We start from the raw sequence: 14,323 nt of genomic DNA, 5'->3' as shown, positions 1-14,323 counted from the left end.
GCCCGCAGCCACTCGTAGGCTGCCATGTGTCACTCCGCCGGCGCCTCCCTCCCCGGCCCGAGCCGAGCGTCGCCCGCGCCCGCTTCCCCTTCCCCCGAGCCGGCGCCCGCCCTTGCCGGACTTGCCTCGCGCCACCGCGTCCGCCATCGCCGGCCACCATGGCTTCCATCGCCACCTCGCCGCCCCTGCCTCGCCGATGTCGCCGCGGCGTCCCGACGCCCTGCAGAGTCGCGCCGCCGCTTCCCTCTTGCCGGATCCGCCGCCCCATCACCGGACGCTCTCCTCCGGTGACCACCGCACTCGCCGGTGACCTCGAGCGCCGTCAGCTACAGTACCGCGACTGGATCTGGATCGGTGAACAGTAAACCCTAGATCCGGAGGGTAAAGATTTCACTAAGTCCCCAGTTTCTCAGTATTTTTAGCGATTTTCTTCATGTCGTAACTCCGCATCTGTAACTCCGATTTGCACGTGTGGCATATCAAAATGTTCGTCTCAACGAGTACATCATTTCTTCTCATTGCATCATTTTCATTTGAGCTCATCTTGATGCCCGAAATGCTGTTGGAAGAGGGCTATGTGATAAAATTGCCAGATCTGTTTCATCAAATAGATATTTGTCATTTTTGCCCTGATTAATGTGTGCATGATATGCTCCTGAGGTCTATATGAGTTTTGTTATATGCCATGCCATCTTTACAGAGGTGCTTACCATGTATTTTTGTGATATGTGTGGTGACTAGCACAAGCTTGCAAAGTAGTGCAATCGGTAATGCTGATTTCAGGGACTTAGAATTTCACTAAGTCCTTGATCTGTTTTTATCGTTATGCCATATGTTCATGTTGTTTCCTAGTGATCCATGCCTCTTTTGAGGATGATCAGTAAGGATGATTTGTTAACATGGTGGTGCTCTATTCATCCATATCTTTGTTTGCAATTATGGAGCACCCTACCTTGAGTCAATCGAGCTCTACTTTTGCTATTTCGTGAATCCTGGCAGATTGTTGACTTGTTAGCGATTTTGCCGAGGATGTTGCTATTGATCCGTGCATGCTATGTTGTTGTTCTTACCATGTCTAGTTTCTATGCCATGTATTCTTGATGGGTGTATGCTTAGTTTGCCATGCCGTGCTCTGTAGTGAGTGCATCGAGGGCGTTACAAGTTGGCTTTGCAAGTTTATATGATCTTTTCTTCTTTTTGAAAGGTTGAAATAGGAAGAACACATAATTGTGACACAAGGGCTTTTTTTTTTGCTTTCAGGGGTACAAAATTTCTTAATTTTTCTTTTGTAACAAACTTGTTATGACTGCGTGTAAATTTTTGTGAAGCTACAAATGATACGACAAAATACAATATAAGCTTTGTAGGGCACTTTTTTTTTCCTAGGTCACAACTCACAACACATTGTTTCTTCACGAAATTTTGTGTACACGTATAAAAGACATGAACATGTGTGTTGTAAAAAAAACATTCAGTTTTTTCTGTTTGAGGACTTGAACATTTGCATAATTGCCCTCTTGTGTACAATATGATTGAAATAATGTTTTTTGCTACAACATACTAGAATAATTGAATCTTTCTCATAACTTCTTTCTTTTTGCGGGGGAAATCTATCTCATAATTTCAACTGAGCTGAAATACTTATACAGAATGTATCTCTAAGAAAAGAGTTGCATACGATTAAACAAATATTTTTAGTCCTAAAATAACATCTCTATGAAGCCCAAGAACCCTAACTAGCATTGGCAGTACCGCCATTCGAGGAACCTACACGACTCCACGCCTAGCGAGGAGTTGCCTCTGCCGAGCTTTTGCATCAACAGCATTGCTCAGATAACAATCCTCCCAAAGAGGTGCCAGGAACATTAACCGGCAAGGCATGCAATAAACTGAATGAAAAAGCTGCAACAATGTAGGCCCGGAAATCACAGCCCAACTTGGTGATCACTGAAATTGAAATTGTTGATCAAGACATTTTGCAACCATAAACCCTACGCCACACAGCCTGCTGCATGCACACACCACTCTCCCTGGAGAGGAGATCCTATCCGTTGCAGGCCTGACCAATGCCGAGGAAATGATGCCAATCGAGTAGAGCACAATTCTACCAGTCTGCCACGTTGTGCTGAAATATGCAAGGCTTGAACGGAAACGCGGAAACTGTTACACACTTTTTGAACTAACAGAAACGATGAAGAAACTAATGAAGGACAACCACGGCTGCTAACTGCAGTGGACGCAGATAAATTGTCCAGTGATGTGCCTTCGCAGCAAACATCACGTAGATGAATGAATCTCCACCGCCGTAGCACTCTCACCAACTTCCAGGAAGAATGTACAATCCCTCCAGGGCTTCACTACTTCAAATCTGCCGGGTGTTGTACGACTTGCAACTATGGCACTTATGTGCAATTAAGTGGAACTGCACCTCTGATACTGCCCCACAATCATTGCACAATATGCGAACCTACAACCAGGAAAAGTGGATCAGCAGCGGCCAACATATTTAACTTTTCAGTTCAAATTATCTAGCAATGAAATTGGTTAACAATGTGCCGAGTATGATGCTCGTATGAGAAAACGACGTGAAACGAGAACATTACCACTTTATCGTCGAAGGAGTTTGACAGAGTCGCTAGTTCCGCGTCCAGTCTTTCCCATGCCTTCGACATGTCACATACCGACTTGGAGCAGAGCGGGCATGCAAATCTAAAATTTGGTTTTAGACATGTCAGCTGCCATAGGCCTAGTTCTACACATGATAAACCAGCGTATATCGAAGGCCAAGTTAAACTTACTGGCAATGCTCCTTCATCTCTTTCAGGCATTTTTCATGAATTGTATGACCACATGGCAAAACAGAGACATCATTTCTCGACTCAAACAAGTACTGGAAATCATGACAGGGTCAGCCAGAAGATAATTTGAAATCAGAAATTAAGCCATTCATCAAACAATATGCTGCAATACAAATGAGCAACTGAACACCAACCTCGAAGCAGATTGGACAGTCATGATGCATGGCTCCTTCAACACATGCATGACTGTTCTTCAACACTTTGGAATAACAACATCCTGCATGAGATACATAAACAAGAAGGGTTAAACCAACTGAATGGAATAAAGTGATTACAGTTATATGAAACTGATTCGTAAACATAAAAAATGACATAAGCCCGATTAAACTGAGATTTTTTAAACAAAGGTAGCACGAATAAAATGTACACTCTTTCAAAAACAGAAGTGAACTATACTATAGTTAAGGCTTTAGAATGACTAAAGAACTTGAGGAATAGACTAATAAATTCGTGGATTTTGGAGTTGAAAGTTGAAAAATACTATATAGCATTATTCACCTAGTAATTTATAACGCACAGCAAAATGAAAATATCTCTGAGAACAATTCTTGTTATTTTCTGGCCAAATCAACTACAAGTCACGAAACATTGTGTAACCGCACAAGTCTACAAACAAATATACGTGCACAAACATGCTGCAGCAAGCCTCCTACATGACATCATACTAGTACATTGTACTTTCAAGAAAGCAATTTTAGACACAGGAGCGACGCATTACCACATTTTGAGCAGTGGAAGAAATTCTCCCTGCCACCAATTCTGCAAAGATAAGAACGAAATTCAAATTTAAACACAAGTTTAAAAAAGAAATAGTTCAGGGAGATACATCCATACAATTCCAATACTGGAAATTATCCAGGAAAAAATTGCATACCTGCATATTCCACACGCATGGCAGTGATACTGCTGTTTTGAGACCTGGAATCACAAAATTAAGTCTTAGCATGGCATACTGCCACAACTTGATCAAAGAAGACAAAACACCCAAAACTGGAAACTCCTCTTACTCACATCATCATCAAAGAGCTTGCACACTTCACAGAAATACTTTCCCATGCATACACCACAGTTGATGCATATTTGTCGTACCTGGCAACAGATAAGCAAGAAGCATCGTCATGATACATTGACGCTATACAGGAAAACACTACTTTTATGAAGCAATGACTATGGTTCAGTCACGAACCTCTTGTTCAGTGCCACACAATGAGCATATGACCTGCTTAGATCAAGAACCAACTCAGCATGACTGTAAGAGTAACGAGGGTTGCAAAGTAGTGGTATACCTCAAAACAAAACAAAACAAACCTGCTGCAGTTCATGGCGTGGAAGTTCATGTCGCCTAAGAGTATCAATTTTAATCGAATTCTGTGAATACATAGTACATTATTTCTCCACATTTTCCAAATAAAATAAAATCCAGAACAAATAATGAGCACTTAAACCGTAACAGAACGCATAATCTTTTACGAAAAAACTTATACACAATATAAGCAAAGTATAAGAGATGTACCAAGAAATAGAACAACGGTTCACAATATGTGGATGGTGTTCTATCTCATGATATTACAGCTCCCAACATGCTGTTAATATGACTCTCTATATTTTTAAAAATCATTCCAGAACAAAAATATGAACACTTAAACCATAATAGAAAGTATAGATCATTTGTGGAAAACCTTACATGCATCCAGAAAAAAAATCAAGAGATAGAACAAGACTTGATCATATTAATTGTCAAGGTTAAATGTTAATGATGTTTCGACATATCACACGATATTATAGCTCCCAACATACCGTTAATGTTAATAGTGTCCTTGAATCAGCACATAACATGTACTAAATCAGATTATTTTTCCACCGTGAGATTCAAATAGCAGCATAAACAACAGTCAAAGCTCTAATCAAACCCCATGTACAAACTTATCATCAATTCTAGTTTCCGGCCTTACAACCACTGAGAATATGAATGCAAAATTAAAAACTCAAGACATTGTTCTTGAAATTGTACCTTTGATTCGTTGTGGCAGTGCCGGCAATCAAAAATCTCATTGCAGCATGGAGCTCGTATGCGGCATCTCCTTCGGTAATGCGCACATCTGCAACAGCACATGCTTGTAAAGTTCTCACGACAATAATTTATCAAGGAACTCATTACTGTGAGCAGATTGACTCATGAGATAATAGGACATACCCATACTGCATTAATCCCTTCTCAAATCTTTCGTACTCATCAGACTTAGAACCATCAATCCTGGCTGTGTCATTTCCATCAAACAACGAAGGGCCTTGAGGAAGTGAATCCACATTTAGCTTAGCATGTGCATGTTGAGCAGCAACAGACTCGAGTTGCACGGCACCCATGTCGGCTGTTTGGTAGCACAAAAGCTATCGCGTTGCAAATGCAACACAAATACCTGCAAGTATTATGCATTTAGCAGGATGACTCTCAATAGAGAATGCAGTCACAGAGGAAACCACTGCATGTAGTTCTGGTTGCTGAATACTGCTGAAGACCAGGCATATTGACACAAGACCAAAGCAACGCCGGACTGCTCCAATCAGCAAAAACCTCATAGTCACAGCTAGAAGAAACTAGCTGGATTGTGAGCTGTGAGAAAACAAATTACACAACTGATATCCATCCAGAGAAGAATTTCCAAGCAATTCGTACACAGTGATCCATCTGCATCTGTTTTACCGTGGTGCTGGCCCCCCGTTCTCTGGCAAGAGGAACAGGCAAGAGCATCAAATGCCAGGAAAAAAAAAGTGAAGGCGATGGGATGGTTTCATGATAAGGTTTTGACGTGTTAGCTAGTACCGTCGTTGAATGTTTTTATCGAACAGAAAGGTCCCTTAAGAAGTCAGATTACAAGGAAGCCTACCTCCAGCAGCCACCGGCTTCATCTTGAACGGAAGAAACTTGTCCAAACATTGGTTTAAAGTCGTGCAATATCCGCAAATAAACTAAACTTCCTCTAATTCTCCCATCAAGAACATCTTGAGAAAGCCAGCGTCCTAATTAAGACTTCAGTGGTTTGTACCTGAAATGTAACCTATCTACAATTTCCTACTGAATAGGGATCGTCTCAGTAACTAGTGAAGCAGCATCATTGAAAGAACCTGCATAAGTGAATTCCCCCAACTCTGTGCCAAAGCAGTAAAAAAAATTAGTAACCAATGCTGCACGCAGCAAGTAAGTAGTCGGCAAGTTGCTGCCTTCTGGACATGCTCTCTTTAACTAGGATGCCTGAAGGTAACTTGTCTAGAAGAGTGATAGTTTCCCCTCAACCTTGTTTTTCTTTTTCTTTTCGAGAATGAGCCCTCAACACGTTTTTACAAGCATATCCACTGTTTTTTTTTAATTGGTGAACGAAAACAAAAGCACAAATGAGAGTTGAATGAGGAACCAAAACAGGGGCACCGTTTCAGGCACATGGAGAGGAAGCAAAATGCAGTGGCCCAGTGTCCATGGTACTTTTGGATTAGCCAGAACAGCACGAGTGTGATCAAGAAGGATATAAGTTGCCAGTTCAATCCAAAAATATAGGACGTATGATAGGATCTACGAAGTTCAAAATTTCTGAAATAACAGGAGTCCATTTGCACAGCTCATGCCGCTTCATCGGCCGTATGTATAAATACATGGTACTAGTGTGAATTACTGATAATGCTCTGTGCAGCCATGATCCCACACGCCCAAATAGAAATAGTCGTGGCCAGTAAATAGATGGAACCCACGCCACTGGTTTAAAGTGAACTGGATCGAATTTTCGGGATGCACATCAATAACATCAAGCAGCAGTCAACGAACCAATTGAGGAGCAGGATTAAATCCAATTAGGAAATTAGTCACCACAACCAAAATCAAGCAATCCATCAATCAAGCAGTTAGTCATGACCAGCATCTACTGCGGGCGCAGGCAATCAGAAGAACACACATACCTACACAGTAACACAGATGGATCGAGCTAGCTATAAGATTAAAAGCGGTAACCGAGCGAGCCACAGGAAACCAGAACGGGAAAACGAACACAAAACCGCGAGGCGCGTGACGGACGAACTTCCTAGCGCGCACACGACCGAATCGAGTGGGCGGGACGGCGCGGTCGCCTCGGCGATCGGATCGCGGCTGAATCCTGGAGCGGCGTTTCGGGGAGGGGAATCGAGAGTGGGTCGGGACGAAAGCTGTGAGAGTTTTTTTTTGGGGATTAGTATAGGAGTGGCGTAAGCTGAGCGAGAGAGATTTGTCAGACTGGAAGCTTATGGGGGAGGTATTTAAACGGAGGCTGAGGGCACACGGTTTCCAGAGGATTCGGGTGAGGTGACGCGGACCTGGCTGGCCTTGGGGAGGGGAGGTTTCGGCCTTACCCTGCTGCGTACGTTTTAGGCCGACGAAAAATATCAAAGTTGCACTATCCACCGCCCACAGGCCCACCAGCCCGCCCACGAGGACGCAAGTGGATGGGAGGAGCAGCCCGGCGTGGACTGGATTCGGTATCGTTTCAATCAAGGAAATAAAATGGGTACGTGGAATTATGCCCTGTCACGTAGTACTACGATCGAGTCATCGAGTGGCACAGCGTGCTCATCCCTGTCCCATTTCCAATTTCCAATTTGGGGAGGCATCGACATCGTACTAAGCTGGCCGAGCTGGCCACCTCCAGTTTTGGCCAGATCAGTTGAGTCACGCCACGCAACGCAACCGTGAGTTTGCATCACGTGGATAACTATCGTGGATCCTCTTTTCGTGTCTAGCTAGACGAGCTCTTTTCAAGCCAACGCTAGCTTGCCAACGCATAACGGCTGTACAGTTTCGAGTTTTGCAGGGTGCTCGTAATTTGTACGTGACGAGGCCACTTTTACCTCTTACGTGGACTAAATTATTGGTTCGCCATTATTGGACTTATGATTGCCATTCACCAGCCAATATGAATACGACGATGACGCTCTTGTGTGGCGGGCGTATGCAAACCAATGAATGATGATTTTTAGCATTATTAAGGGAGAGAATTTCTTATTTGGCCTTTTTTTAAATATGTTTTTTCTTTTTGGCCTTGCAAAATCATTTTTTTCCTCTTTGACACCTAAACTTTATTTTGTTCCCTTAATGACATTTTCATCACTTTTGGCCACTAACACAATCAGGTGCAATCCAAAAAGTCTTTTTTTACCCCTGCTTTACTTCATAGGTAAAATGAAGAAGAAACCCCATGACCGAACTTCTCTCTCTATTTCCCACCCCGATTTGATGCTGCTGCTGCTCATGGCAAGGCGGAGGGTGACGGATCGTCGACCTCGGCATGCATGGAACGGCGTGTGCCCATGCGCGTGTTCCAGCACTCCTGGCCGGTTGTGGTCTTCTTTGTTGGTGTTAAATACGACAATAGCATCCCATGCATGTATGCTTGATTACTTGTGCGTGAACGTGTCCATGTACTGTAGGACTGGTGTCACTACATCGCGGTAGCTAAAAGAAGGCATAGGAGTTGTTATAAAAAAACATAGGAGTTGTGTACGTGTGCAACGCCGGGCTACGTACCTAGTTGTGCTAGCTTTGATCGATCAAGACGGATCGAGCCAGCCGGGCTAGGTAGCTAGCTGTTCTAGCTGGCGAAGGCGTTGGTGCATCTCGGCCACCAACAAATCCGACTGCTGCGACGCCGGTGGTTGGCGGCCATGGCGTTGGCATCTGTGGCAGGGAGTTGATACCGGAACTGCACGTTGCAGCAGCCGTGCGCCATGCGAAAGGGGAGGCAGAGGTAGTTGCCCGGACGGGACGACGAACAACAGCGACTACCTCTCATTCCGGGCGAGTGGTGTCCGGCTGCTCGTGGCCAGCAGCATACGCTCTCGTCGTCCTCGTTTGCGTGCCGTCCGCGTGGTGTATAGCAGCCGGCTCGCGCGGTCCACTTGTTCGCAGGATTTATTATGTGTACTGTAGTTTTAAACGTGTGTTAGTTAGAAGATTTATGAGTATGTGTCGGGGTACTTTGAACGTGATAAATTGTACTTATCATAGATATGATTATGCGAGTTGAGCAGATGTTTTTTTTACGAGGAAGTTGAGCAGATGTTTTCCGTCTTTTGTATGCACGGATCAGTTTAGCTAAGGAAAAAAAATATTGAAGTGCATATATATGCAAAACATCAATGAACATATTTCATAAAATCAGTGGTTACTCTTTTACTTAAATATCGTGGACAGTCACATAGTGCACTAGGGGTAAAATGGTCTTTTCACCTCATACTTAACATTATTAGTGACTAAAGGAGACAGAAATGTCATTGAGGGAACAAAATTAACTTTAAGTGTCAAAAAGGGAAAAATATTTTATTTTGGGCCAAAAAGGGAAACAAATTTTAAGAAAGGGCCAAATAAGGAATTCTCTCTTATTAGGGGCTGATGTGTGCACAAGGGCACATCAACGAGAATTTTCTTCAAGGGACAACAGGCAGGAATGGACGCTGATTATAATGATGACGAAGCTTCTAAGGATCTGCAATCAAACAAGATATTGGTTGCTCATATCGACTCTGGCACCCATATTGAGATTTTGCGGAAGCATATCTCAACAACATAGACTTTGGGTTTTAATCATTTAAGAAAGAAAAACAGAGGCTTTGAGTTCGCATCGGAGATGCCAAATAGGCATATGTCATGAGTTTGATACACGAGTTAATTCATGAACAATCACTCTCATTTTTTCTCTTTGGGTATCTTTTTAAGCTTGTTAGAAAACACGTTAATGATCATTGCAGGAAGTTATGGAAGACGCGATGTTCTATTTAGGAGGTTTGTCCCCGCTATTAATGTGGATATTTCTGTTTCCGAAGTAGATGTTTTCTCTTTGCGAGATCACGAATAACCTTAAGGAAATGCAAACAGGTATGGTTCCTTGTCTAGATGGGTTTCCCGTGACTTTCTATGAGAAAATTTGAGGAGTTGTGGGGGAGTAATGTTTTCGATTTAGTTGACGATTTCACTGGTGGTTTAATTGACAGTAAGCGTCTAAACTGTGGGGTGTTGGCTTTACTATCAAAGGTGAGTTTGGCGATAGTATTCATCAATATGGGCCAAGAACCTTGATAAATGTGAGTTTCTGTCTATTGGCAAAAGGGTTCGCTACTAGACTGAACCCGGTGGCACATAAAGTAATTCATCATAACCAAACGGCCTTCATCCGGGGACCGGGGTGCATGTATCCTGGACGGTGTGGTCGTGTTGCATGAGATTAGATGCTCCAGAGCGGAGGTGTTTATCTTAGACTTAGATTTTGACAAAGCATACCACCAGCTTAGATAGGTTCTTTATAAGAAAGGGTTTGATCCCATGTGAACCAGTTGGATGATATTGTTAGTCCGAGGTGGACAAATGATGGTGAAATCAATAGAGAAGTTGGATCCTTCTTTAGAAATGAGAGGGAAGGGGATCCATTATCCGACTTGTTATTTAACGTTGTAGCGGATGCGCTGGCAGCCATCCTCGATCGTGCCAAATAGGTGGGCCATATTAGTCAGGTTGTGGCCAGGTGACGAGTCCAATTTATGTGATGGTTTTGATAATTATTTTGCGCCTACATGGTAGGCTTTGTGGAATTTTATTGCGTTCATGTACTTCTTTTTGTTGGTATTCCACAGGTAACGCCTTTTGGAGCAAATAATATTTTATAAAAAAAATCCCAGGAAATGATAGTGAAATGATGTATTTAATGTGATAATCAACTACCATAAAAGAATGACTCAAAGGGATCAAAGGAGGGGTCCCTGTGGCGCCTCCAAAGCAAAAGACGATGTTCCATACGAGCGCGCCCGCTCGTATGGGCGGTGGTCGTATGAGGTGCCAACGTCGCCGCCTCGTCCACTACTTCCATCCCGTGAAATCTGATCGGGGATCAGAGGAGAACATACACCAGAAACATACACCCTATATTCCGAAGCGATCCAGAGGACAGATTGGCAAAGGAGGAGATCACCATCTTCACCACCAAGCACAAGGGGACGTCAACATCATCATCATTGTCGTCATCATCATCATCATCACCACCACCATCAGTGTGACGCCCCCGATTCGACCATACACTAATCATACACGCAAATGTGTACGATCAAGATCAGGGGCTCACGGGAAGATATCACAACACAACTCTAGACACAAATAAAATAATACAAGCTTTATATTACAAGCCAGGGGCCTCGAGGGCTCGAATACACAAGAGTCAGCGGAAGCAACATTATCTGAGTACAGACATAAGTTAGACAAGTTTGCCTTAAGAAGGCTAGCACAAAAGCAACATCGATCGAAAAGGCAAGGCCTCCTGCCTGGGAGCCTCCTAACTACTCCAAGTCGTCAGCGGCCGTCACGTAGTAGTAGGCATCAGTGGTGTCATCTGGCTCCTGGGATCCGTCATCTGGTCGCAACAAACGGGTATGAGGGAAAAGAGGTAGCAAAGCAATCGTGAGTACTCATCCAAAGTACTCGCAAGACTTACATCAGATCTAAACTAAGTATGCATCTGTATCAAATGAATGGGTTGTATCTGTGGACTAAACTGCAGAATGCCAGAAGAGAAGGGGAAAGCCTAGCCTATCGAAGACTAGCATCTTCAAGCATATAGAAGAGTACATATCAACACAATGTAATGTAGTGGTAGTGTTATCAACCTCGGCCAGAGATCTTTTCTCGACTCCTTGCGAGAAAGCAATCCTAGAGCCATACTATCCATTTCTCATTCACAATCCATTTCTCATCTCAGGTATCCAGTTCTAGTTGTATCGATCGGGATACAACTCCAAGTGTCCGTTACCATAGGACAGGCTATCGATAGATGTTTTCTTCCCTGCAGGGGTGCACCAACTTACCCACTACGCTTGATTAACTCCGGCCGGACACACTTCCCTGGGTCATGCCCGGCCTCGACCAAACAATACCCCGCAACCCGACCTAGGCTTAATAGAGAGGCCGGCACGCCGGACTAAACCTATGCCCCCAGGGGTCATGGGCCATCACCCCGGGAACTCCTGCACGTTGCGTGGGCGGCCGGTGAGCAGACCTAGCTACCTCCTTCAAAAAGGCAGGTGCTTACATAGTCCAACCCGGCACGTGTCGCTCAGTCGCTGACGTCGATTAAGCTTCGGCTGATGTATACGATGCAGAACGCCCATACTATGCCCATATGATGGTTAGTGCTATCAGGCCAGAGGCCCCTCGGATCAAATATCCAAATCGTAGTGGATTAGGAGCACGCGGTAACAAGCAGAGACTCACGAAAGATGTGACCCCGTTGCCCCGTCTCGAGTACTTGCAGCAAGGGCTAGGAATGCCCGGCCACGCCTCGTAAGTATCTCGTGGGCACCCTCCAGGTCAACCCGTCTCCACATCACCCGCTATTAAGCTCGCGGGTACCCCTCAGGTCCGACCCGTCTTTAGTAACATGGTTCATGGTAAAGTCATAGTAACCATAGTAACCGTGTGTCTAAAACCAAGGGGAAAACTCGAGGAATCACCCCCGGTGAATTCCACTCGATGTTATCATCAAGGTGAACGTAAGAGGATCCAGCCTCGAGGTTCACACTTGAGGGGTTGCACGGCAGAGCCGTAATGGAAGTGGTTAAGGAGGAAATCACCCTCGATGACCTCGACCGTATAGCTACACTATAGAGGTTCCATCAGGAGTGATGTAAGAGGTTCCACCCTCGGCACTCGATGGTAACTCTGCAGAGTCGTACAACTAGGGGGGTGATGTGCGGTGTCGGGGCCTGAACGTCGATCACGTTGATTGAGTCATCGAACATAAAGCGAGGCAACTGGGACAAGGTGGGGTCTCTAACCAACCTATACTAAGCAGTTTAGGATAAGCAGGTAAGGTATGAAAGCAGGTAACAAAAACAGGCTATGCATCAGAGTAGGATCATACATAAAGCAGTAGCAGTTCTAATGCAAGCATGAGAGGGAAAGAAATGGGCGATATCGGAATGCTCAAGGGGGGTTTGCTTGCCTGGTTTCTCTGGCAAGGAGGGGTCGTCGGGGATGTAGTCCTACTCAGTCGCATCAACGTCGGTCTCGAGGTTTACCGGAGAAGAAGAGGGGGGAGAAACAGTAAATACGGGGCAAACAAAGCATCACAAAATATAACAAGGCAAAACGCGGTGCCAGGGGTGACCTAACACAGTACTAGGCGATACTGGCAAAGGGGGGAAACATCCGGGAAAGTATTCTCTGTGTTTCGTGTTTTCGGACAGATGAACCGGAGGGGGAAAGTTGCGTGTTCACTATGTTAGGGAGGCGTGGCGGACGAACGGGTTGCGTATCCGGGTTCGTCTCATCGTTCTGAGCAACTTTCCTGTACAAAGTTTTTTCATCCGAGTTACGGTTTATTTTCTACGAATTTCTAAAGTTTTAACAATATTCTAGAATCAGTATTAATTCGAAATTAAAAGTTAAAATGCTATGTGCACCCAGATCTGTGTACACTAAGGTGTACCAGAGGGTGACATGTGGGTCCAGGGGGGTCCCTGTTGACCAGTCAAAGTTTGACTGGTCAACAGGGGGTGGGGCCCACCTGTCATACTGCCTAGTTAACTAACAGTTTTAGTTAGACTAATTAGGTAGTTAACAGGTTGACTAACAGGATTAAAATGGTTAATTAAACATAATTAATTAAGTTAATTAATTAATTAATATTTTAAATTCTTCTTCTTTTTTAAACGTTATGGGGGCTGGGCCCCGCGTGTCATTCGCCCAGGGGGCTGATGCGGCTTAGCGGGCGCTGGGTGCGGCATAGCCCGAACGGGCGCGGTGCGCGCACGACGCACGTCGGCGCGGGCGGTAGGGCGCGGGCGACTGGACCCGGGCGAGGAGAGCAGGCGCACGGGCGGCCGGTGGAGGCCGCGGGGCGCGCGCGGCCAACGACCAACGGCGACGCCAGGAGAGGGGCGAGGCCATGGCCGAGGTGGCCGGAGCAGGGGAGGCGGTGGCGCGAGGCGAGGTGACAGTGGATGTGGCGGAGTGTTGCAGCGGCGGGCGAGGCGCTGGGCGCAGCCAGCGCGCGGGCTGCACCTGGCCAGGGGCGGAACGGAGCGGGAGCAGATGGGCGAGGCGCGCGGGGACGAGTCAAGTGGCGCCAGGCGCGGGGCAGCGCGGTGGAGCACACGCGCGGGACGAGCGGGCGATAGAGGAGCAGCGTCAGGGGTGCCGGGGCGCGACGGCGGGCACGGGCGAGCGCGACCTCGCGGGGAGGAGGAGAGGGAGGCCGTGGCCTCACCATGCGGAGCAGGGGTTGGGGCAATGGGCTTGACGGAGGTCGGGGACGACGGCGACGTTGGGGAGGTTCGGCGCGACGGGGGCGGCTCCGAGACGAGATGCGTCCGACGGCGAGGTGGTCTGTCGACTCGGGGCAACGAGCGACGGCGACTTGGGGCGGCGGTGTCCAGGCAGTGGGGCGCGGCTCGATCCGGCAGCTTTG

At 45.9% G+C, this 14,323-nt stretch overlaps 1 protein-coding gene across 1 annotated transcript; it reads right to left on the bottom strand.

Annotated features, from left to right (window-relative positions):
* Window positions 1-1,865: 1,865 nt before the first annotated feature.
* Window positions 1,866-7,113, bottom strand: LOC119268993 (probable E3 ubiquitin-protein ligase RZFP34). Its single transcript, XM_037550730.1, has 12 exons — window positions 5,744-7,113; window positions 5,053-5,581; window positions 4,870-4,957; window positions 4,167-4,226; window positions 4,045-4,077; window positions 3,870-3,947; window positions 3,733-3,776; window positions 3,577-3,617; window positions 2,993-3,075; window positions 2,799-2,890; window positions 2,604-2,709; window positions 1,866-2,467 (listed from the first exon to the last, which is right to left on the bottom strand). The coding sequence occupies exons 2-12, from the start codon at window positions 5,220-5,222 to the stop codon at window positions 2,363-2,365; spliced, it is 900 nt and encodes a 299-aa protein (XP_037406627.1). The 5' UTR covers window positions 5,223-5,581; window positions 5,744-7,113; the 3' UTR covers window positions 1,866-2,362.
* Window positions 7,114-14,323: the final 7,210 nt, after the last annotated feature.

This window comes from Triticum dicoccoides, chromosome 3A (assembly GCF_002162155.2).
Source record: "Triticum dicoccoides isolate Atlit2015 ecotype Zavitan chromosome 3A, WEW_v2.0, whole genome shotgun sequence".
Classification (NCBI taxonomy): domain Eukaryota; kingdom Viridiplantae; phylum Streptophyta; class Magnoliopsida; order Poales; family Poaceae; genus Triticum; species Triticum dicoccoides.
This window is presented reverse-complemented; position numbering and strand designations above follow the sequence as displayed.

What these genes read in the sequence shown, in the direction of transcription:
- LOC119268993 (XM_037550730.1), bottom strand. Translation starts at nt 5,222, where the DNA reads ATGGGTGCCGTGCAACTCGAGTCTGTTGCTGCTCAACATGCACATGCT. An exon ending in CACGCCATGAACTGCAGCAG is followed by an intron (nt 4,078 to 4,166) that starts GTTTGTTTTGTT and finishes TGATCTAAGCAG; the next exon opens with GTCATATGCTCATTGTGTGG. An exon ending in CTTCCACTGCTCAAAATGTG is followed by an intron (nt 3,076 to 3,576) that starts GTAATGCGTCGC and finishes TATCTCATGCAG; the next exon opens with GATGTTGTTATTCCAAAGTG.